The following is a 26,001-nucleotide window of genomic DNA, read 5'->3' as shown; positions in this document are numbered from 1 at the left end:
TTTAGTTGCTCCGCAGCATGTGGGATCTTCCTGGACCAGGGCTTGAACCCGTGTCCCCTGCATGGGCAGGTGGATTCTTAACCACTGCACCACCAGGGAAGCCCTGAAGTCCCTTCTTAGCAAGGAATATCTTGGGTGAAGTAGGGCACCCATCTGGCCACAAACAGTATCTGGTCTAGAAGCTATGTAAATTCTCTTGTGATCCCTTAAAACGACAAAAGTGAATTCAAGGTTCAAAATGGCACATCAAGTTATACGAAGTAGAGAATATCATTAAGGCAAGGGTCTCATCATGTCCTCACACAGACTCTGACACCCCCTTCCCTCCCCCTCAGGACCACTGCTCCTTGCGGGCAACAGCTTCCAAAGTCCAGAAGCCTTGAGCAGCCTTCAGCCTCACAAGTTGGGGGTGGCCCAACTCCACCTTCTCAAGGCTTGCTCCCTTCCTGTAAATGTAACATTCTAGGTGTCCCCTCTGTGATCACCCTATCTAAATGTCTCTGCCCTTCTAACACACACACACACACACATACACACACACATGCACACACTCCTTACCCCCTTCCCTGGTTTGGCTTTCTCCTGAGAATGTCCATCTTGTAACATACTATGTATCTTTCCTTTTTATTTGGCTTATTATCCTCCCATTTCCCAATAAGAAGTATACTTGTGTTTTTGTCTCATTGCTACACAGTGTCTAGAACAATGCCCAGGGAGTGCTTAACAAGTCCTCACTAAACATCTGTTGACTGCCAGAGTGCAGGGATCCCAGGAACTTTGCTTTCCTTTCCATCGGAAGTATGGTAGCACAAGCTCCTGTTTACTCACTGGCCATGCAGATGCTTAAAAGAAGATGTTCTAAAGCCATGCTTCTCAATCCTGGCTGAGCATCAGAATCGCCTGAGGAGTTTGAGCTGCCCCAGCCCAGCCCCAATCCAGTGCTGGTGATGGTGACTTCAGTGGTAACTGATGCACCAGGGATTCTGGAGAAATGAGGGCCTAGAGACTCACTCCCTGCAAATCCTGGTCAGATCTGTTTTAGGGTGTCTGGCTGAAAACCCTGGGAAGAGACTGGCTAATGTGTGCTAAAGGGAATCTGCTAGGTGGGCATGGAAGCAGAAGACCAAGAAAGCCTGGAGGGTCTCACCAGGAAAGGACACAGGGAAGGAGAGTGACCGATGAGCAGGGCTGACCTCCCTTGACCTCCCCCACCCCTCAGTCTGCGCCTCGCCCGCTGCCTCACCCGATCAAGCTCTGAGGAGCAGCTGGTTGGCCAAGCTCAGCTCACAGGCCACTGGGGCCTGTCCTGGAACAGGGAGAGAAAAGAGAAATATAGTGCCTGCCACATGTGTGATTTTAAATTGTCTAGTGCCACTTTTAAAGAAGTACAAAGAAACGTGAGAAACTAATTTTAACAATATATTTTATTTAACCTAATATATCCAAATATTATCATTTCAACACGTAATCAATATAAAAAATTACCAGTAAGATATTTTGCACGTTCCCTCCCAAAATCCAGAGTATATTTTACATTTACAACACATCTCAATTTGGAAGCTACCTTTTCAATGGAAATATTTGAACTGTAAAAAGTTAACTGTCTGTGGGTTTCATAAAATTTATAGTTGAAAAAGAAGATCTTGAATTGTTCCAAACACATTTATAAGTTTTCAAAAACTGAATTGAGCATCAGTTTTTAAACTTGAAGAAATTAATTAAAATTAAATTAAAAATTTAGTTTCTCAGATATATTTCAAGTGCTCAGTAGTCACACGTGGCCAGTGGCTACTGTCCTGGCCAGGAGGTTCCTGAGACCCACCAATCACACTCAGTACAGGAAAGGCCTTGAGGTATTAGATACGGAGAACAGATGCTGAGCAGCCCAAACCACTGTTTACTACTGTAGCTAAGGGAAGGTAGTGTTTTTATATCTTCTATGCTTTTGTCTGGTGCAGGAAAAAGTTAACTCCAGTGCATTTCCTGTATTTCGAAAAAAACAAAAAAACAAAACAAAACTCATCATGACAGGAACTGCTAAGCATCTCTAGTTTACCAAGGGTCCTGTGGTAAACCATTCTTGAAGATCATGTGAGGGAAAATTGCTGTTTGTTCAGGGCAGTTAGGGTTTCCAAGTAGGAAAAACGCTTGGCTCTAATACACGGAAATAGAAGGGTGTAAACTCAGTCTCTTGAGGTCACACAGTTGATTTGTGAGCAGAGTCCTCCCCGCTTGGTGGAAATTAATGATGATCTTGTCATGGGAAATGGAGACAATACTTTTTATAAAATTCAAGCTGTGATCATCCATTATTCTCTCCCAACGCATCCTCTGCAAATTGTTTATGATGAGGTTTTTGGCTTGAGGGGAGATCGCCCCAAAATGGATTACTTGCTGCATTTCATTCCATTTAGTCCATCACAAACTCCTATTATCTGTCTCCAAGATTCCAAACAAACTTTCTACTACTCAGGGACTAAGCCATGAATGCAGCTGGAGGGACGGCCCACTCATCAGGTGTGGATGTTCAGTGCCTACAAGGAAGGGCAGGCTCCCTTCTCCGAGCACTGAGAGCCCACAAGCCTCCATTCACAGCCAGCTCTCACAGGTGACCTCAGGCCAGACCCACCCAGACCTATGGACCCTGGCAGTCTCTCTGACCGCTTTGCTTGAAGTTAGATTTAAATTCCAAATCCATTTGAAACCTCTTTGCAAGAAGTCTCCTGCCAACCCATCAAGACAGCTGGACCAAATCCCAAAGGAGTAAATAATTTGACAGGCAAGCGCATAATATGTTGTGACCCTCACGTACTTAGTTAATGATTTTATTTGTTCTGTTTAACCTCTCTTTTGCTGACAAAGTTTGAAAATCCATCCAGAAGAAAAGAGAGGCAGAAGCCACCAGTCACAGAAGCTTTGTCATTTGCTCCAAGTGGAGCATGAGTGCTGAGGGACTTAGTTCCTTCCTATTCAGTGTTGCTGCCTCATGATTCTTTAAAGTATTAAATCAAAAGGACTTTGTATTTATATCTAGATGAAGCAACACGACATTAGACCAACTGGAACTGAGAGAACACCAGGTTAACTTTAGAGCCGAGGCGGAGAACACCCTGGTCCCGGGCAATTCCCCCAGTCCTTCCTGAGTGCCCGTGGGGATGCACTTGCCCGCAGACCTATGTTGTCCTTGCCCTCAGGAGGTCTTTCAGCAAGCTGACAACTCCCTTAACCTAAAACTCCCACCCATTTCTAAAAGAAAATGCCAGGTTTTCATCAATCACACAATCTTGAGAAAATAAACTGGTACTTAACGTGGAAAACGATGGAAAATATTTTTAGAATTTCTAAGATCCCATTTCCACTGTAGAAAGTTGAGGACAGTGCACAAGATGAGTTTGAAGCAACTTCAGCTGAAGGACCTAGAAGCAGGAAGCAAAAGAGGATCACAGGTGAGATTTCTCCTCATTTGGGACCTCTAGTCCCAGCCCCAAACCTCAGGGGATCAGATTCTGAACAGCTGGCATTGTTGAAAATATTGGGTCGGCCAAAACGTTCGTTTGGTTTTTTTCTGTAACATCTTATGGAAAAAACCAAAGAAACTTTTTTGGCCAACCCAATACCTACATGTCAGAAGAGACTGCCCTGGAACAGGAATTTGTAATTTTGTAAACAGCCCATGCAGCACTGGCTCAGACCCAGCCCGGGGCTCTGTTAATGTCAATTGGTAAAAGTTGCTGTTTGCTGTTACCATCAATTTTACACCATGTGAATTTTTTTTTTTTAATTGTGAAAAATGGATTTATACAAGCACAGTTCAATTCATTCACCAACTACTTATTGAATGCCTGTTATGTTCTAGATATAATACTAAATTCTGGGAGATCTTAGATGGACAAGACAGACATGATCCTGGCACACACAAAACTTACTTCTTATGGGGAGATGGTCAAGTAAATACAATGATTTCATTAGTGGAGTCCATGATATCAGGGGGTCACTGGAGGTTCTCAGACCTTAAGAACAAGAGGTGTGGGAGAAATGTTCTGGGTGGAACAGTATATGGGAAGGTTTGAAGGGAAAAGTCTGGCAAGCTCTAGAAACTGAGAAGTTCACTATTTTTGGAATGATAGTAGGAGAGATGATGCCAGAGAGAGAAGGGGCTGGAGTATGAAGGGCTGCAGGGCCAAAGACGAGCCACTGGACTTGATCCTGACAGTGAGGAGTCACGGAAGGGCATTGAACATGGGATCAAAAAGGTCATACTTGGTTTTAGAACTGTTGCTCCATGAAAAATGTACTGGACTCAGACCATGTTAGAAGTCAGACACCAGGTAGGATCCTGTTGCCCTGAACCAAGGCAACTTGTTGGAGGGCTTCACAATGGGGAGACAGACTGGAGATAGACCCTAGAGATATTTAAGGTGTAGAAAAAACAAAACTCAGTTAATTGAAAGCGACGTGGTGAGAAAGAGGATGAAATCAAGGAAGATGCTCATGGCTTGTTGTGGCAACTGGCTAGGATTGAAGGTTCACTCTTTTATTTAATGGGTTTTATGTTTTATTTTTCACTTTAAACGTTTGATGTAGCTGGGATATACGTGCATGTAAGTAAATGAGGTAGGGCCACTCTGTGGATCCTTTATTATATGGGGGGGGGTATCTATACGAGGGCTAGCCAGTTGCTTGATTAATCCATTTCTCCTCTCTCACCCCCCCCCCCACATGTCTAGTGGAAAGGCCATCTTTACCACACGCTCTCTATCATGTACTTGGACTGATAGTTTGTTTGCTTCTGTTGACCTTTTGTTTACAGTGCCTATGCCACACAGTTACACAGTTTTAATTTTCTGTAGCTTTTTAATATATTTTAAAATCTGGTTGAGCAATTCGTTATCCAATTTCTTTCTTGTAGTTCTATAGTATTCTCACAAGTGAGCCATAAAATAATTTTGTTGAGATTTTGACTGAGATTGCATTGAGTTTACTTTAGTGACAACTGACACCTCTATAATATTGAATCATCCTCCCCAGGAATAAGACATGTTTACCTGTTCCATAATTCCTCTATGTCCCTCAGTAGAGGGCTAGTCTTCATAGAAATCTTGCACATTTCATGTTAAAGTTATTCCTAAATATTTTGTTCCTTTAGTTGTTGTGGATAATATTTTTTCTATTGTATTTCCCACACTGTTTGAATGTACAAAATCTGCTTTTTTACGTTTTTTAAAAATTGAAGTTTAGTTGATTTACAATGTTGTGTTAGTTTCTGCTGTACAGCAAAGTGACTCAGTTAGTTATACATATATATATACTATTTTCATATTATTTTCCATTAAAGTTTATTATAAGATATTGAATATAGTCCCCTGTGCTTTACAGTAGGTCCTTGTTGATTATCTATTTTATAGATAGTAGTGTGTATAAGTTAATCCCAAATTTCTAATTTATTCCTCCCCTGCCCCTTTCCCCCTCAGTAACCCTAAGTTTGTTTTCTATGTCTGTGAGTCTATTTCTGTTTTGCAAATAAGTTCATTTGTATCATATTTTAGATTCCATATATGTGATATTTTTATTTGTAAATAAGTTCATTTGTATCATATTTATTTATTTTAAGATTTTTTTTGATGTGAACCATTTTTAAAGTCTTTATTGAATTTCTTACAATACTGCTTCTGTTTTATGTTTTTGGGATTTTTTTTTTTGGCTGTGAGGCATGTGGGATCTTAGCTCCCTGACCAGGGATTGAACCCGCATCCCCTGCATTGGAAGGCAAAGTCATAACCACTGGACCACTAGGGAAGTCCCTATCATATTTTAGATTCCATATATAAGTGATATCATATGATATTTGTCTTTCTCTGACTTACTTCACTTAGTGTGATAATCTCTAGGTCCAGCTGTGTTGCTGCAAATGGCATTATTTCATTCTTTTCTATGGCTGAGTAGTATGCCATTGTAGGTGTAGATATGTACCACATCTGCTTTATCCATTCATCTGTAGATGGACATTTAGGTTGCTTCTATGTCTTGGCTATTGTAAATAGTGCTGCTATGAACATTGGGGTGCATGTATCATTTCGAATTAGAGTTTTCTCCAGATATATGCCTAGGAGTGGGACTGCCATATTGTATGGTAGCTCCATTTTTTAGTTTTTTAAGGAATCTCCATACAATTCTCCACAGTGGCTGCACCAATTTACATTCCCACCAACAGTGCAAGAGGGTTCCATTTTCTCCACACCCTCTCCAGCATGTATTGTTTATAGACTTTTTGATGATGGCCATTCTGACCAGTGTGAGGTGGTATCTCATTGTAGTTTTGATTTGCAATTCTCTAATAATTATCTATGTGGAGCATATTTTCAAGTGTCTGTTGGCCACCTGTATGTCTTCTTTGGAGAAATGTCTATTTAGGTCTTCTGTCTATTTCTTGATTGGGTCATTTGTTTCTCTGATATTGAGTTGTATGAGCTGTTTTTATATTTTGGAAATTAATCCCTTGTCGGTTGCATCATTTGCAAATATTTTCTCCCAGTCCGTAGGTTGTCTTTTCATTTTGTTTATGGTTTCCTTTGCTGTTCAAAAGCTTATAACTTTGATTAAGTTCCATTTGTTTATTTTTGCTTTTATTTCTATTGCCTTAGGAGACTGACCTAAGAAAACATTTGTACAATTTATGTCAGAGAATGTTTTGCCTATGAGTTTTATGGTGACATGTCATATATTTAAGTCTTTCTAGGAGTTTTATGGTGACATGTCATAAGCCATTTGAGTTTATTTTTTTGTATGATGTGAGGGAGTGTTCTAGCTTCATTGATTTACATGAGGCTGTCCAGCTTTCCCAATACAACTTGCTGAAGAGACTGTCTTTTCTCTATTGTACGGTCTTGTCTCCTTTGTCTAAGATTGATTGACAGTAGGTGTGTGGGTTTATTTCTGGGGCTGTCTAGTCTGTTCCATTGATCCATATGTCTGTTTTTATGCCAATACCACATTGTTTTGATTACTGTAGCTTTGTAACTGTCTGAAGTCTGAGAGTGTTTTGCCTTCAGCTTTGTTCATTTTCCTCAGGATTGCCTTGGCAATTCTGGGTCTTTCATGGTTCCATATAATTTTAGGATTATTTGTTCTAGTTCTGTGAAAAATGTCCTGGGTAATTTGATAGAGATTGCATTAAATCTGTAGATTGCTTTGGGTAGTATGGCCATTTTAACAATATTAATTCTTCCAGTCTAAGAGCATGGGATATCTTTCCATGCTTTCCATAAAAAGCTGCTTTTTTTTTTTTTTTGCGGTACACGGGCCTCTCTCGTTGTGGAGCACAGGCTCCGGAAGCGCAGGCTCAGCGGCCATGGCTCACGGGCCCAGTCGCTCCACAGCATGTGGGATCTTCCCGGACCAGGGCACTAACCCGTGTCCCCTGCATCGGCAGGTGGACTCTCAACCACTGCGCCACCAGGGAAGCCTAAAAAGCTGCTTTTTAAAAGTTTTGGTTTTACTGATTTTTAATTTCCCTTTAATATGTATTGATTTGTTAATTTAGTTTTTATTTTTAATCAAAGGTGTACATGTCTGAGTTCAACAGTCAAATCACTGTTCAAAGCTAGTCATGAAAACATCAGTGGTTCCTCCTTCCCACCCTTCCAACATGCTAACCTCCCATTCCCGTAGGCAAACACTTTAAAACTTTTAAGCTAATTGATAAACATGGCTATCTACTTCTAAATAATGCAAGTATGCTACTACTCATCTCCCAGTTTTTATTTTGAAAAATTTCAAACCTTCAGAAAAGTTGCAGGAAGAGTAAAATGAACAGCTAAATATCCTTATCTAGATCCACATTCCTTTCTTTCTCTCCCTCTCTCTCTCCCTCTCTCGGTGCTATTTGACAAGTTAGTTGCAGACATCATGTCATTTATCCATAAATAATGACCACACTTGGGGAATTTGATCTGGATAAAATACTATTATTCATATATAGTTTGGTATATTGCTAATCCTTGATTTTTTTCTAGTTTAGCCATTATTTAGTTGTCTTTCATCTTCTCCCCTACCAAACTTACACTCCCTCACACATCCTTCCTGCATTTCCATTCTCCCAATATAATCATGGTGGCATTATAATTATGTAAGTACCAGTCAGAATCTTACAGGTCATATGTACAATGTTATTTTGCTGTCCGACTCTTCTGAACTTTTCCTCAGGTACATCAACCTCCTTCCTCTTACAATGTTCAAACACGTAGGTTGTCTATCAGTTTCATCTTCTTGAAGAATTTGTTCCCTGAGCCTCTGGTCTGCTCTGGCCTTTTCCAGTCTGGTCATGCTCTAAGTCAGCTGCAAGCTGTTGCCTTACTTTAGGATCTCTTTTCACCACCATTTGGAAAATCCCACCTTGCTTTCTTGGTTACCCAACTTTGGTGGAAAACATTCTTCAGGAGCTTCTTACAAAACATGCATGGGAGGTAAATCTGAGACACTGTGTAATTGGAAATGTCTTAATTTCCCCCTCTTCATTTAATTGGTAGTGTGGCTGGATCTAGAATCCTAGGCTGGGAAATCATTTTCCTTTAGGCTTTTGAAGGCATCACCTCCTTGTCTTCTAACATTCAGTGTTATTGAGAAATCCAGGCTATTCTGATTCTTGTTCCTTTCTGAGAAATGTTCTCCCCTTCTCCTGCCACACCCTGGAAGCTTATAGGAACTTCTTGTTTCCATATTGTAAAATTTCACAATGACATGAATGTGTCAGAGTTTATTTTCATCTATTTGGCTGGGCACTGGGAAAGTTTGACTTTTTGATTTTGTTCTCTGCTCATTTTAGTTAGCTCGGGCTGCTATAACAAAATACCATATACTGAGTAGCTTAAACATACCTTATTTCTCACAGTTATGTAAGCTGGAAGTCGAAGATCAAGGCACGGACAGATTCAGCATCTGTTGAGGGCTGTTTCTGGTTTCCAAATGCTGCATTCTCACTATGTTTTCACTTGGCAGAAAAAGCTTGAAAGAGCTCTCTGGGGTCCCTTTTATAACAGCACTAATCCTATTCATGCGGGCTCCACCCTAATTCCATCATCTTGAAGATAAGGATTTCAACATAAGAATTTGGTTGGGGGGGGGACAAAAATTCAGTCCATAACATCTACTTTAAAAAACTAGTATCTCTTTCTGGATCTAGGTTTTTTGGATAATGGGCCTCCTGGGCTGGGCCCCTTGCTTAACTTTTATTCCTGTTTTTCTATCTCCATCTTTTTACTCTGCTTCTTAAGGAAATTTCCTCAACTTTATCTCTCAATGTCAACTTTGTCTCTCATGGTTTTTCATTTCTGCTATTTTAATTTTTAAAAATATACAAGACCTGGTTTTAATTCTCTGAATAAAAGTATTTTTTAAAGTGGCATCCTGCTGTATTGTGGATGCAATGTTTATCTCTGAGGGTATTAACTAATAACAGCTTTCTTTTCCAATGTTTTCTTCTTCCTTCTCTGTTTTCTCCAAATTGCCTTCTTTTCCCCGTTTTGGCCTCTTCCATGCTTCTACACTCCTGCCTGGAGCAAATGATAAATTTTCTGCTCTAAACTCAAGAGGTGCATAAATACCCTGAACTCATCTTGCTTGTTTTAGAGCTAACAAGATTGTCTCTGGCCAATTCTTGCATTTAAAGCCAGAGGATATGCTCCATTTCCTGTCTTGGAATGCTGGGACACCAAACAGATGTATACAAGGGGCTGTTTGCAGTCCTGTACAATATTAGCGTGTAAGGGTGGGGTTTGAGCTTAAGTATCTAAATTTATGCACAACCAAATATTTGTAGAATTACTTCAATATGACCTTTTTTTCTGAAGATAAATGACTCATTTCTTCAAGGACTCAAGCCACACAACTTCATAAGCCTTTCCCTGAAATAAAGAGATTGAGGACATGGGGTTCCTCTTCTCCTGTTCACAGACATTGCCACACTTGACAGGGGCCAGGGAATGAGGCAAATATTCCCTCACAGATATTGAATTTTATTATATGTCATTGGAGAGTAACTGAAAATTGTCAAAAATTTATACACAGTAATCACATAACCTTGTTATGAAAGCCATATACCTTTTCAGTGTTGAAAAATATAGGCATATGGGACTTCCCTGGTGGTCCAGTGATAAAGAATCCACCTTCCAATGCAGGGGACACAGGTTCGATCCCTGGTCAGGGAACATGCCATGGGGCAACTAAGGCCAGGCGCCACAACTACTGAGCTCTCACGCCTCAACTAGAGAGCCTGCGTGATGCAAACTACAGAGCCCTCGCGCCCTGGAACCCACACACCGCAACTAGAGAGAGAAAACCCATGTGCCACAACTAGAAAGAAGCCCATGCGCCACAATGAAAGATTCTGCATGCTGCAACTGACCCGGTGCAGCCAAAAATAAATAAAATAAATAATAAATCTTTAAAAATATATAGGCGTAAACATTAATTCATTGTATGTATAACTGAGACTTTCCATTAACAGTTCTGTGGCCTTTATCTGCTCTTACAAATTCATTTCCCTAAGCTGAGGCTTTGTAAAATGATAGAAATGTACTTATATTTCTTTTGTAAGCCATATGGAAAAACAAACTTTTTAAACTGGCCACCCTACATCCTGTATTCGTGGGGCTCTGGAGCCCACAGTAACCCAGCCTCACCTTTTACTCCCTGAATTTGGAAGTTATGGATGGTCCAGATGTGAAGTTCTTTGCTCTAAATGCTAGATGATATATTAAACAACATATGCAGTAAACACTAGCATTAGGAAAGTGCTGATGAGCAGGATAGAGTCCTGGATGTTCCCACTATGGTGGAGGATAGAAAGAGTCTGTTTCATGATAAGTCCAGTTACTTGAGAGACAACAGTATCAAAATACTTAGAAGTCATCTAGCACTGGGGTTAGAGAGGGACTGAGTTCTCTTACATAAAATATGTGCCTTTATACATTTTTTGCATAGACTGCTTATCTTTTTTGTTCTTTTTAAAATTTTATTTAATATTTATCTTTATTTATTTGGTTGCACCAGGTCTTAGTTGTGGCTCGCCAGTTGCTTAGTTGTGGCATGAGAACACTTAGTTGCAGCATGCATGTGGGATATAGTTCCCTGACCAGGGATCGAAACCGGGCCCCCTGCATTGGGAGCGCAGAGTCTTAACCACTGGGCCACCAGGGAAGTCCCGGCTTATATTATCTTTTATGAGATACTTAACAGTGAAATATTACCTGACCAGACCAACCTAGGCATTTTAGAGAAGAAATCTATGCCCAAGATCAGAATCCCAAGCAGGGCAGATTCTACCTGTTAAGGCAGTGTTTTCTCCCCCTTCACCACCTCACCGTCTAGGAGGCTGGCACTGTCTAGGATGTGTTAGGTGTTTATGTTGATTATCTCTGATCTACAGAACAGAGGGAGGTGTTAATGAGCCCCATTTGAAGATGAGAGGTCACACAGTGAGGGCCAGAACCGCAGCCTGGATGGCCCCAACTCCAGGGCCTATGCTGGTTCCAGGAAAAATTGCTGCCTCTCTCTTGCTCTCAATTAAACAGACTGGGTGACACAAGACCACAGGGAGACACAGAATTCAACCCAAAGTCCACACAACCACTTGGGGTTGATGTGAATGAGGATGGACTACTTAGGATGAACACCTAGGTCCTTGGGCATCCAGTAGTGATTCTGATATAATCTGGATCTCAAAATTTAACACATTAAAAAATCAACAAAACAGGAAACACACACTTGGTCCCAGGAGCCAACCAGTTACCTACTTCTAACCCAGCGCCCATTCCAAACTTCAGTGTGTGCTGTAGACCAGCCTTGGAGGTTTGCCTTCCCAACTTCCGGACAGGCTATCAGTTCTTTACAAAGGTACTGAAGCTGAATTTATACCAAGTGCAACCAATGCTCAGTTGGCTCTGGTTCTGATCAGCCCTTGTCCTGCTAATCTATGAGCAAACTCTCCTCTCCCTTCTGCTACTGGTCCTCCAGCCAGCACCAGTGTATCAGTCAGCTCAGGCTGCCATAAAAAAATACCAGACTGGGTGGCTTAAACAACAGACATTTATTTCTCACAGTTCTGGAGGCTGGGGAGTCTGAGATCAAGGTTCTGGCAAGGTAGGCTTCATCTGAGGCCTCTCTTGTTGGCTTATAAGCAGCTGCCATCTCACTGTATGCCCTCATGACTTTTTTCTGTGCACACAAGGAGAGAGTGAGCAAGCTCTCTGGTGTCTCTTCTTATAAGGGCACTAACCCCATCATGAGGGCTGCACCCTCATGACCTCATCTAACCCTAATCACCTGCCAAAGCCCTCACTTCCAAAGACATTGTGGGTTAGGGATTCAACATATGAGTTTGTGGGGGCGGGGCACAAATATTCAGTCCATAATGACAGCTTTGCTGAAGTCTTGTCCTCTTCCCTCTCTTCATGAAAGCAGCAGGAGTGCACCTGATGGTGAAACTACCCCATACTGCAATAGCAGTTCAGTCACTTAAAAATACAACTGACTTAATTAACTCTTTAGACAGAAAGCACATTCATCCAACTCCGTGTAACTCCTATTTTCGATCTCATTTCAAGAGGACTGAACACCCTTGGGTCAAATCTAATCTGCAGGTACTTTTTGTATGGCCCACTTGGTTTTAAAACCTTTGAATGGGTTGCCCGTATTTTAAAAGCCAACTTCACATGGAAATCCAGACTTGATCCTATCGTCCTGAGCACGGGAGCATTTAGCACACTGCGACTGCTCTTCCCCCAGAAGGTCCCAGTGGAGCCAAGCAGAGGCTGCTCTCCATTGGGCACAGCTGCCATCCCTCTGCACCCACCCACCAGACCTTTGCAGGTCAAGGTTTTAGCCCTGGTCTTTTCATAGGGGAATGGAAACTGGAGGCTGGTTGCTGTTGTCCAGGCATCCCTGCCTGCTAGAAATCAGCTTTCCAAGGAATTCTGTATTCTCTAGCTTTTTCTAATCCACCAACTCCAAACTCTGAATTCTACATTTCATTTTATAGTGAGACTCATTTGACTGTGTAAACAGTCTGTGTTTTAGTTTTAGTACAGAACTCTTCACTCAACTCAGTAGTTAAGCGTCCTCAATTTGGAAGTAAATTTAAGTCATTCTCTGGGCCTTGCCTCTTGGACCTTATCTGATGGTAAACAGGCAGCAGCTTAAGGGAAAAGATGTTTTAGTGTGTAGGAAACAGATGGTTTTGCTGACCAAAGATTATGGCATCTCTGATTTTGGAGCCAAGATAATGACTTTTTAGTTAGCAATTATGTAACAACATGACTATTTTAAAAACTAACAAAAAATTACAAATCACTTTATGTTGACCTAAAGTGTCCTTGGAATTTGTTTTACCCTATTCCTGATCCCAAGTATGAAGACAATGAGAAAAATTGCTATTGATACAACAGCTCACCATTATTGTCACTCTTCTTAGGCCTCACAGTTCCCAACGCCCTCTCACAGCCGTATTTAATCCTCACAACAGCCCTGGGAAGGACCAGTTAAGAATGATCATTATTTTATAGATAAGGGAACAAATGCAAGGGAGCCTTTGCATTCCTTGCTCACAGCCCCTCTGGCCACTAAAAGGGAAGTGCTTATACCATATAGGGGGCTGAACATTCCAAGCAGGTAGTTAAATTTCTAGTCAACAGTTAGTTTGCCAGAAACAGACTGAGTTTATCTGCAATACTTTTTGCAAATTGCTCTTCCCCAAATCCTAGTAAAGTTTAGTCATTTAGAGACATTTCATCACATAATGGACAATATGCATTAGGAAAGGGATCACAGAATTTCTGGACTGAAAAGGGTTCTGGAGCTGATTATCTAGTGACAATCCTCGGGCTTACATATGAGTTCCAAGAGTGGTCCCTTGCCCGTTTCCCGCGTTCATCCCCTGCATTGCTCCTTAGATGGGCTGTGTGTTACTAGTGTCTTTCAGTTTTGCCACCTCTCACCACCCTCCCCCACCAACAAACACACCAAATTGATCACAGCCCACTGCTATTTTAAAACACAGCGCTCATTCCTGAACCACATCTGGGCCTGCATGCCGATGCCTCAGCTTGGCACTCAGGACACTGCCCAACTGGCCCCTCCCTAGGCCTCAGGTTCGGTTCTCTCTGGACCCCTATATGCCACCCACACCATACCACCCCACCCCTCCAGATATCCTATACTTACTTTCCTGTTACCCTGCTCATGCTCTTTTCTCTCTCAAGGCAAATTTCCCCACGCATAAATCTCAGATAAAATCTCCACTCCAAAAGAGGACAGAGGACCAAGCTGAATTGCACCAGGACTGTGTGATCAGCAACTTCCAACTGTAGGAAAACCAACAGGTCAAATGGCCGCAGGGACTTTGACAGACAAGTGGTGGGGAAAAGAAAGGGATGGAGGGGCAGCCAGATTGAAAGAGACTCAAAGACACATTTAAAAAAGAAAAAAAGCAAGACCAAACTCTGGTGTCTAGCGATGTACATGTGGGTGATGAACTACGAAGTCACACAAGGACGTGTTGGACAAGTGGTCACTTTTGAAGGGAGGGGCTATGATTCTGATGGGGGCACATGTTGGGGCTTCTGGAGAGGCCGGCAAAGTTCTTGACCTGCCTGGGAGGTCAAGGGTGATTCATTAAACTAATTTGTTCAGTGAGATTTTCTATACCTGTTTTAGTTTACAATAAAAAATGTTAAAAAATGAAAAACAGGGGCTTCCCTGGTGGTCCAGTGGTTAAGACTCTGTGCTTCCACTGCATGGGGCATGGGTTTGATCCCTGGTCGGGGAAGTTCCACATGCCATGAGGTGTGGCCAAAAGAAAAAAAAATAATAATAACTCAAATATTAAAAAAAAAAAAGAAAAACAAAGAAACTCAGTCTTCCTAGTCACATACACCTATTTGAGATTATCACTATCTCAGGATAGTGGCTCAGAAAACAGACTATGGTGGCAAGTAAAAGTAGTTTTAATTTCTTACTCTGTTACTTACTAGTTGTGTGACTTTCGGTAAGTTGCTTTGCCTCTCTGAACCTCATGTTCTTCACCTGGAAGATGGGAATTATATCAGCAACAAGCCCATAGGTTTGCTGAGGATTAATGGAAGTTATGCACATATGACACTTTATAAAATGGTTGGCATAATGTTCAATAAAGATGAGCTGGCGGTGGTGTAATGAAATGGGAGATTGGGACTGACATATATACACCAATATGTATAAAAGGGATAAGAAGAACCTGCTGTATAAAAAATAAATAAAATTCAAATATAAAAAAAAAGATGAACTGTTATTGGTATTCAAACATCAGTGACTTGCAGATTTATTTAAATGGGCCTTACTGTAAATATTCACAATATTTACATTCTTTTAGTGTTTAAAGAAAATATATTGTTGTATTGATTTATGCTCTTCTAAAACACCTACTCCTAAATTAGCTGTTAGGATCTCTTTTAGTGAACATATTTTTATGACTAAGTATTGCCTCTTAGAAAGTAAAAACCTAGGTATATGTTAAAATACTTACATGGGTGCATTACTCCATAATCTTTAAGTTGAGAGATGGAAAAATCTGATGGAAAAGTCTGAATTAACAATTTATGATATGAATAAGTGTCCATTCCAGCTCTTCTTACACATCAACTGTGGAATAAACTTGGTTCTTGCTTTCAAAGGCAACTTGGAGGGTTGGATATTTCCTTATTCTTTAAGAAGTGTTTGTATATATTTTACATGTTTATATTTTCCTGTAGTCTGTGATCACACTAGAAGACCTCGGTGCTGAAATCTGTGTTATGTGAAATCTCCTCTCACTCTTTAAATTTCTTTCCTCTTAAAAATATTGGGGCTTCCCTGGTGGCGCAGTGGTTGAGAGTCCGCCTGCCGATGCAGGGGACACGGGTTCGTGCCCCGATCCCGGAAGATCCCACATGCCGCGGAGCGGCTGGGCCCGCGAGCCATGGCCGCGGAGCCTGTGTGTCCGGAGCCTGTGCTCCGCAACGGGAGAGGCCACAGCAGTGAGAGGCCCGCGTACAGCAAAAAAAAAAAAAAAAAAAAAAAAAAAAAAAAAAAATATTGGAATTGATGTGTCACATGCATTAAACTATTTATTAACAGCCTGACCCATTCCTGAATATTGTATGGAAAATAAATGAGATGCTATCTGTGTCTTGAAATTTAGATGTGGTTGAAATACTAATGAAGGGATTTAGGAATGAACATATATGTCAATGTAGCTGTATGAGATACTAGAAATGTGAGGCAAACTCTGTTTACTGCTACTACTACTAAATCTGTCTTAGAAATAAAGATATACAAGGTCTTCAAAGGGAAAAATGAAACGAGAACAAATATATCTCATTAACAAAGCAGTCAATTCCCTTTATTTTTAAAATTTTATGTACACATAAGAATGATCTGTATAATGTACATTCAATATAGAAAGCTTTATATATTTGATAATGTATAGAACATTTCACAATTACACTAATCTCTTACATAACATCTTGACATCCATTTTTAAATTTTTTTGCACAACTCCTTTTTCATTCAATTTGGTAAAGCCAGTTATACATACCGACGTATGCTGTGAGCTCTCAGAAGGTTAATAATTGAGGAGAGGATACCAGCGAACAGGTGCAAGGACAAAACCTAATAGTGTTCGACGGTAGGAGAACAGCCACACAGACTCGATGCAGGAGAGGGAAATGCCCTTCTTAGGGGTGACTTAGATTTCCCAATTTCTGTAGACTGCAGTTCAACCCCACGGTCACACTAGTTCAAAAAAACATTATAAAAACTAGGAAGAAACTTTTGTCTTTTTGATTCACAGTCTTGTAAACAGATATAAAGGAACAAAATGTGCTTACATACATCAAGAAAAAAAATTCTTGTGTACCTGCTTAGGTTGATCCACAGAGTGCTTTATTATAACGTGATACAATTAGAATCACTGACTTTTTTCCTAAATAAAAATATACTTATAGAAAAAGGAATAACACTGTCATGAAACCAGGAGAAAGGCAGTTAAGAGTTTTCTTCAACGTATCAGCTGGAGGAATGTGGATGGGGCACTGGCCTTTCAGTGTTTATTGTCTCTCAAGAAAGTTTCAAGTCTGATAGCCAAGGTCACCTGCCTCATGGTCTACGGGAGGCGGCAGGTTAGACATGACTGATGACGATGTCCCTGCAGTAAGGTAGCCAGCAACTCCAGGTCCTGCAAGAGAGAAAGGAAAATACACACCTTCTAAAGAGCAGAGTCATGTGAGAACACTGACCTTTATAAAAGTGTCAGAACCAGGTCAAGCGCCCCATCACAAGGAACTGATACAATCTATTAGGATTACCTAAGCGTACAACGAAACCTTTAAAACAGCTACACAGCACCATTTTCATGGTTTGCCTTTACTATATGACAAAGTTAAAAATCATTTCAAAACTTATGCTGGACAGTAACACTGGTGTGGAAATATGGAAAAAATTTCCCTTCTCACATCTGGGAAGTTCAATCTTTCAAAAAATCCTGGACACTGAAGGATATAGCTAATGTCAAATGAGAAAAAATGGGAACAGAGGAAAGAAACTCTGTACTTGGGTCAGTCCATTCGAAAGTCATACGTGATGAATTCCCAACAAAAAACACTTCTATCCACATTCGAGATAACCTATTTTCATTTGGTGCAAAGAAATGCTACTATAACAAGTAACACCAAATGAACAAGGGTTGCTACACCAAGGTCTCTGAGAAAGAAAACGCAAGCTCTGGACATCGCTCATAGGTAAAAATAAGAGTGCTATGGAAAAGGTATCAATATTTTAGTTTTATGTCTTGATTCTAACAATCTCTAGTGCACAAAAGTGCCATTATCTATGCCAGCATTTATGAAGATGTGGCCTATGAGCATATAATGGCTTTAGCCCTCTAGTTTATCATGAACTGAAGAGACATTTAATTACAGCTCAGAATCACTGCACAACTGTACAGAGTACTTGCAAGAGACACCATACTGTAGCATGATACTGCATATTGAACAATACTTTTAGCTGAGATCATAGGAAACAAGGCAAACAGCTAAGGAACATTGAAGGGTTAGGACTAGAAAGGCAGTGGAAGCGGCATGCATTTAGCAAAATGGTTCTCTACCTGCTTCAGAGAGCTACACAGAAGTTAGCAAGCTGCCTGGCAGAGCGGATCTAAAGCCCGCTCCTGAGGTGAAGGGGACTGCTGCCAGTTAGAAGGGAAGGAGAGACACCTGAGGGGAAAAAAGAAACATAAGCAGCAAGGGAAGTCATAAGGAAGTGCAAACAGCAGAGCAGTTTGATGAAGGCTAAGGTATAACAGGGACTGAAGCAGGACAAAAGGGGGACAATTCAGATTCATCTTTTTAACCTCATGAGCATTTGTACTGAGGACGTGAAGAAAGCAGACACTGTGTATGCAGCACGTGGTTACACGGCGGCCAGAGACAACTCAGCTCACGTGAGGTGCCGCTTGCCACCTGGAGTGCCCGGGAACTTAGAAAACCTAGAAAAAGGATTTTCCCTTTTTTAAGGCAAGGTGGGCCTGCATCTATCAACCCCTGCTTTCCACCAATCAGGACACCAGGCCTTCCACAGACTGCTCAGGAAAGAGACCATACCCCCCGACAGCGGTTCAGAGCAATAGCGCCACACGGTTACATCACTTCCCACCAACCTGCCACTCTGAACTTCAGGCAGCAGCAAGATTGCTACGGAACACGCCAAGGATGCAACCCTTAAGAATAAACCCCTAACCACTCCAGATTAGTACAGTTCCTGAGCACTTCTGATGTGGGCTCAACTTAGTTCACATCAACTGAATAGATTATGAGACCAAATCATGAATGCTACATATAGAGAAAGGACTAAGGATGTGGTTTTCAGACTACATGCTGAGGCACCCCGGGGAAAATTCACATGGGACACCACGGGCTATTTTAAATTTGAGAGACAAGTGACATCTGTTGGATACCATACAAACAACTACTCGCAAGTTGTTTAGATATAACTACTTAATAAACTTAATCATTTAGCATTTCTTTTGGCCTAGGGGTAGATAAAGAAAAAAAAATGACTAGGATAGTAAGGCACTGTGAACTGAGAAAGTTTGGGAACCTCTGGGCTAAAATCTAAATTGTGAGTGATGGGCCTAGAAGGATTATCCAGAAGAGACCAAATTCTATCCCCACCATTTGCCTCTTTAGGAAAGACAAGTCAATTCCTGGTATTTCTCTAAATGAAGTCTGAGATGCTCTCTCCCTCACACCCCTGGCCTCTTCCAGACATGTCTGGTTTCTAGGGGCTGGAAGCTACAGTCTGCTAGGATACGACACTGTATTCTCCAGAGAAACATGGCAGGAAAGAGTAGGGGCTGCCAGAAACGGGGCACATGGCACACTGTGTAAGGCAGCTGGACTTAAGAGGGATGTGAAAACCAAGAATCCCACAGAATGGAATTGGCTGCCATGATGGAGTAGTGGAAGGAGCATGGCCTTTGGTGAAAATGAACATGGATTCTCAGTGGGGGGAAAAAAAAGAAGCCCTGTCTTAGCAGCAATGTCCTACAATAAACTGACACTTACCTTAGGGAATCTTTCCTAACATGGCTCCCATTGTATAGTCTTGGACACGTGTAAAAAGAAAACCAAAAGGTAATAAAATCCAACTCTGCAAAGAACTAATGGACCAGTTTGATGAGAGGCCCAAGAAATGCATCCTTGCTCCCTTTGATGACCTTAGGAAAACAAGTTAACTATTTCACATGCCTCTAATTAAATAGAAGTAAATAAGTATATAGTACAAAGTTCTTCCTCTCCAATTCTAGCTCCTAAAAGCATCTTTGCCTTGGCCCACTTCTCTTTCTTTCCCTATTGTTCCTTCTTTCTCTATTGATTTTCTAGGTGAGGAAATCTGAGGATTTTCACTGCTGAAATTATTTTTATAGGGCTTTGAGCTTGTTAGCACCAAGCTCTTCTAAAACAAAATAAATGGCTAAGTAACCCAAGGCCCTGCACAATGAGCAGTTACAGCTTGACTGCACCATGGGTAAAGTCCCATTGAGGCACTTTTAGATGAACATTTATCATAAAACAAAACAATATGCCAGGCTAGAGGGTCAGTCTCATCTCAATTTATCAACACTGAGTAATCCTGCCTAGGACATTTTAATTTTTACCCCAAATCCTGAACATGTGACTGAGTGACATTTGCTCAGCAGCCAAGAAGAAGAAAATTATAAATGTGATTAGTCATTCTCATCTTATTTTGAAGTAGTAATTAACTTTCCTTTATCTGTCCCCATCTCTTAAACAAAATCGACTTATCGGAAGAAAAGGCTGGTGACGACTTATTTTCTCACAGCACCTTATTTCCTTTGCAAATTGATTAGACAGAGGCTGGTACAACTGAATCTTCTCAAGCCTGAACGCAGGGTGGGGTAAATTTAAAATTCCAATTCAACACAACACTGTATACATTCCATGGAGTTCCACATAATGGGATTTTATCAGTATTAGAAGTACTAGCCCCTTTTATCAAAGAATGACACACAATTCAACTGAAAAGCTCAAACACAAAATAGAAAACATTTGGCAATCCAAGCGATAAATATACATCGGTTCAACCGGTAGTACTTTCACAACAAAAGAACATCCCAGACTGATGATGTGCTAAGAACTGGACAATGTGGGGGCCAACACAGCTCAGAGCTAGTCCAGATTGTCCTACATCAACTGATGTGCCCTTGGGCTTCAACAATGACCTTCAGAATGGCCACAGTAAAACTCCAGGCCCTTTCCAGGCTAGGATTTATAACACCTACCCCTCGATGGCTTTATATGGAACTTGTTGCCCCTTGAGCCAGACCAAGGATGTGAAGAAATTTATAAACCCCAGCCTTTTTATTTCCCTAACCTTCAGCAGCCCAAAGCTGCTTCTCATAACTCATTCAGAAGCCACTCCAGGGATCCAAGTAAAAGGAAAGGCACAGACAGAAACCTTTTGGCTCCCTGAACTTTTCCTATAGTTATTAGGGAATCTGGGTGGGGGTGAGGACCAAGTGATTTCTAAAAAACTCTAGGTCTCTGAAGATAAATCCTTCTCTCTTCTGTATTCTAACGACAGACCTTTTGATCCACAGCTGTTAGTACAGTCAAGGATCACCTGCAGTCTTTTATTCCATCCAGTCAAGTCAGTGAATGTAATGAATGTGAAGTACACTCAAGAACAAAAAGAATTAGAAGAGGCCTTCCTGTCTCTGCTTGTAATCTACATCTTCCTATTCTTCAAGGTCAAATTTTAAATAAGTTTACTCTCAGCTAGAAAAAATATGGCAAATTTTCCAATCATACCATTCTTACATACAAAGTAACGAATATAATACCATGAAAAGGTGGTATTGTGTAAACTTTTTGGGAAAAGAGTCTAAAGAGGTAAAGTTTTTAGTGTGTCTATAGGAACATACTCCTACTTAGAAGCTACAGCTTTACCCCGAATTTGAAAGAGATATGGAAGAGACTAAGACCATATTCTAGGTATTTCTCTCCATAGAAATCATAGGGCAGGGGATGGGAAAGGTAGAAGGGAAACCCACGGCACTCTACTCTTAATGTACGCACATGCACCACATGTTCATAAATTCTAGAAGTCTGATTATAAATTTTAGTGGATTAATATTAAAGAGGTCACAGTGGAGGAAAAAACAGTAATGTCACAACCACGTCTAAAATTAAAACCATGTAAAACTTTCTTCAAAGTCCTCACTTCTGAATATTCAAGATTTGGTCTTCAGGACTTATAAATTGCTATACTAGCGATCAGGATTATTAAAACAGTTACACTGGTGTGAGAAACGCTGGGTAATTAATTTTTTCTCTCAATTTACCTACATCATCTCTGGTTAGAGGAGGACGCAGGCTGACATTTTAAAAATACTATAATTTCAGGCAGACTGCAAGAACCACTTAATATTCCTAAGGTTAATTTCAAACTAAAAACTTTTATACCAAAGACTATATTTCATTTTCAGCATTTAGCAATAGAATTCTGTGACTTTCTTTTTAAACAGAAGCCAATATGAAAACAAGTATTCCAAAATTACTATGCTAAAATAAGTCTGTCAAATGGACAAATGTCCCAAGCTTCTGAAGTGTATTAGCTTCTGATCTCTAGGCAATAAAACATCCTTTCCTTTATGATACCCACGTATTTCCTCCCATGAAAAGATAAACCCTAAATATTTAGTAAAACTTCAGATTAATCACTGGTAACTTCGAAGAAAAAATATTTCACATGTGAGTATGCACATTTGGAACTTCAACCTAGTATTCTGACAGAATGAAACGATGCTATCATGTTTCTGATACTGATATTTCTGAGTAGATATTTCTCTACTCTTTTTTTACATGTTCAGGATAAACATTTTAATACAGCCATACTCCAAATACAACATATGACACCATGGATTTACTGGATCAAAACTAAGCAGAGTCCGCGTTGCAGTCAGCACACATTCAACACCACAGCAGTTCGCATGCTGTCTGGGCTAGAACCAGAGATCCACTGCATGCCCACAGCATCTCCAAGACAGGTAGCTAGGAACCTAGGAAAACCCTCTAAATGCCATTTTTAGTCTAGACAGGGCAAAAGAAAGGTCCAAGCGGCTTCTGCCATGTGTCTTAGGGAAGAGAATTGGGTGTGGTTTACCTGTGAGGTATCCTGCTGGTTGTGACTCAGAAATAAACAAGTCATGTTTCTGATCTTTGAAGGCACTCCAGACTGAAGAACGAGACAGGATTTCATTCACCTAGGGAAGTAAAACAAACTCTTTGAACTTAAACAAACTAAGTGTTAGATGTTGGTAGATGAAATTAAAGAGAAAAGGCAAACTTCCAAAACGAAAGGAAGAGGCCAGCTGAGGAAAGAATCAAAGATGAACCAAGACCTCACATTCATCAGACACTCTACACCAGGCACATCTCATTAAGCCAGATGCAAAGAAGTCCCTAAATCAGTCTTCCCTCTAAACTTGGACTCTACTGTTTGAACTTACTGACCTGTATGTAATTTGGGCACGAAGGTGTTCTTGTGACAGTAACAACTGGCTGACAGTGTGGTGTGGGTTCATGAAGTATTCCTGAGGAAGGGGTTTGGGGAGGAGCTACTGCAAAACTCAAGCTACAACTTTTCTTTTTTTTTTTTTAACATCTATTTATTTATTTGGCTGCACCGGGTCTTAGTTGCGACATGTGGGATCTTCATTGTGGCATTCAGGCTCTTAGTTGCGGCATTCGGGTTCTCTGACCAGGGATCAAATCCGGGCCCCCTGCATTGGGAGTGCGGAGTCTTAACTGCTGGACCTCCAGGGAAGTCCCTCAAGCTACAGTTTAAAGCACTTTTTCAAACTATGGATGTGACCTGTTAGAAGTTTAAGAAATCTATTAAGACAGTTGTGATCAACATGCTTGAGAAAATAAAATAGACTAATATAGAAAGCATCAGAGTATCTGATGATATATATACACACGAGTGATATATATACACAGGAGTATAAATAACATGTGTGTAAATGTGTATTGGACTAAGATGGAAGACATGTTTCTTTCTGTGACATGGATAAAAAAAAGTTTAGTAAATTCCAATGTAGAGGATATCTTTCGCATATCAAAGTTCAGATCAAATATTTATTGAGCAGCTCATATGTGGGATGCACAGTGGACACAAAGATGAGAAAGACTTTCTCTGTCCCTGAAGTGCCTACAGTTTAGCAGGGGAGACAGACAATGCCAGATAACTTAGTGGTAAGCATTAAAGTAGAGATATACATGGCGACTGTGTGAGTCCAAAAGACTCTTTGTCCCAACCTTGGAGAGAAGCAATGGTGGAAGTGATTAGTTGTGAAGGTGCTAAAGTTCCTATTTTGGAGACTATCATAATTCTTTCCTCCCCCTGGGAGTGGAAGGTGGGTGTCAAAGTTGCTCTGCTAATTCTCATCAACAGGAATCCGGAGGGGAGGACAATTGCCAGTGCGTGGTACACAGGAGTGCCTTTGCTTGGCATTCAGAACACCCACAGGTAACTTTATTCAACATATAGTTAACGACTGCAGCAGCACGTGCTGTCTCTCTTCTTTATTATCACCCTAAATAGTTCAAATGATAATACTGCTAGGAGGGACAACAGCATAAAAATTGTTTCTTTAGTTGGAACATACAAACGCAGTGGATTCACTAAAGGAGAGCTTTTAAGTCAATTTAAACCTACAGAAGAACATTAGTAGGTAGAAATAGTCCAAACATCTATGAACAGATGAATGGGTAAACAAATCGTGGCATATACACACAATGGAACATTATTCAGCCTTAAAAAGGAATGAAGTGTTGAAACACACTATAATGCAGATTAACCTTGAAAACATGCTAAGTGACAGAAGCCAGACACAGAAGGTCATATATTGTATGATTCCATTTATGTGAAATGTCCAGAATTGGTGAATTCCTAGAAAACAGAGTGGTGACTGCCAGAAGCTGAGGGAAAGAAGAAATGGGAAATAACTACTTAATTGGCACAGAGTTTTGGGAACTAGATAAAGTGGTGGTTACATAACATTGTTAATGCACTAAATACCAGTAAATTGTTCAATTTAAAATGGTTAATTTTATGTTATGTAAATTTCACCTCAACTTAAAAAAAGAGAGCGTTACTAGATAGGGCTATATAATAATACTGAATGAGGAACTTCTCAGAAGCAACATTAAGAATAAAACCGATGAGGAAAATTAAATTACTGAACTGTTTTGAACTCAGCATATGCATGCGGCTGAAACACATTAATAGAATCTAAGTTACAACAAAAAGGAAGCCAACACTTTGTAAGTGCTAATAACGGAAGGAGATGAAACTAAAATGATGTTCTGTGTCTTTTAAAATGGTATTATGGGATGGTTAATGAATGCGGTTATCACTATTCCACAGTAACTCCTAGAACTGAAAGTTAATCTTAACTGGCAACTAAATGCTGAGTATTCTTCTATGCTGAAGAATATGCAACATGCTACCACTATCCAGAGAAAGAATCCTCCCAGTGACTATTTGAGTATATAGTTTGTGTTTTATGAGGCAGCTGTGCTAGTCCATTCCTGGTCTTGGGATCTGCTCCAGTTACGGTCAAGAACCACACCTGTAGGTGGAACCTGAGCTGAGGTGCACAGATCTCCAATGGCCAAGACACCTGGCTTTGAAAATGCCTTGTAATCGGCAGATCAAAGTTACCTCTGTGTAGACTCACCTGTTCTCCATGCTGCAGGCTTCGAGTCATTGCCTTGAGAGCTTTAACAATCTGAGCCTTTGTGGCTGCTGGGCTGTCCAGATTTTCAAGGCCAATGCCTTCAAGTAATTTTAAGAGGTATGGGACCAAATCTGCTTTCAGGGCCTAGAAGAGAATATTAAGTATACATATGTGTGTACGTGTGTGTATATATGTATGTGTCTGTGTGTGTATATGTATATATATATATATGTATATAGACACACACAAATATATACACTTTAAATAATGTAAGCCATCCACTGAGGAAATAATTTCACCCCCAGAACCATATCTGGAAGAGGACACTCTGCTTTATTTTATTTTAATGCCAGATGCAGAATTTTGGGGGTGAGGATATCTAATAATAATGACATTTTTACTTAATGAGATTTTATTCTGTTCCATCAACTATTCTAAATGCTATACGCTGATTATTTTACTTAATCCTCCCAACACCTAATGATGTAGGCACAACTATAATATTGCCGATGGAAAAATCAACGCATGGAGGGTGAAACATGTTGACAGTCACAGAGCTAGACAGTAATGGAATCTGTGTCTGGACCTATAAAGTACAGAACCTGAGCTTCAGCAAGTATACTGGTCTGCTTCCTCTAAGGACATATACTGATGGGCAACAATATTGGCAG

The 26,001-nt window shown here is 40.5% G+C and overlaps 1 protein-coding gene and 1 long non-coding RNA gene across 3 annotated transcripts in view; both read right to left on the bottom strand.

Moving 5' to 3' along the window:
• Positions 1 to 1,375: 1,375 nt before the first annotated feature.
• On the bottom strand, positions 1,376 to 9,010 carry LOC309806347. 2 transcript variants are annotated; one of them, XR_014294377.1, is made up of 4 exons: positions 8,874 to 9,010; positions 4,261 to 4,403; positions 3,927 to 4,010; positions 1,376 to 3,416 (listed from the first exon to the last, which is right to left on the bottom strand). It is a non-coding gene; the product is annotated as an uncharacterized lncRNA (long non-coding RNA). The 2 variants fall into 2 exon arrangements; XR_014294378.1 differs by lacking the exon at positions 3,927 to 4,010 and having other exon boundaries at positions 1,377 to 3,416.
• Positions 9,011 to 16,381: 7,371 nt separating this feature from the next.
• Positions 16,382 to 26,001, bottom strand: part of DNAJC13 (DnaJ heat shock protein family (Hsp40) member C13) — a 123,160-nt gene continuing 113,540 nt past the window's right edge. Inside the window, exons 54-56 of the mRNA XM_082624232.1 lie at positions 25,331 to 25,474; positions 22,750 to 22,849; positions 16,382 to 17,242 (exon numbers count right to left, since the gene is read on the bottom strand). Of these exons, the coding sequence (XP_082480358.1) occupies positions 17,136 to 17,242; positions 22,750 to 22,849; positions 25,331 to 25,474 (351 nt within the window). The 3' untranslated portion in view covers positions 16,382 to 17,135. The remainder of the gene's footprint in view (positions 17,243 to 22,749; positions 22,850 to 25,330; positions 25,475 to 26,001) is intronic.

The sequence above is a fragment of the Mesoplodon mirus genome, assembly GCF_964341445.2.
Source record: "Mesoplodon mirus genome assembly, chromosome: 6".
NCBI lineage: Eukaryota > Metazoa > Chordata > Mammalia > Artiodactyla > Ziphiidae > Mesoplodon > Mesoplodon mirus.
This window is presented reverse-complemented; position numbering and strand designations above follow the sequence as displayed.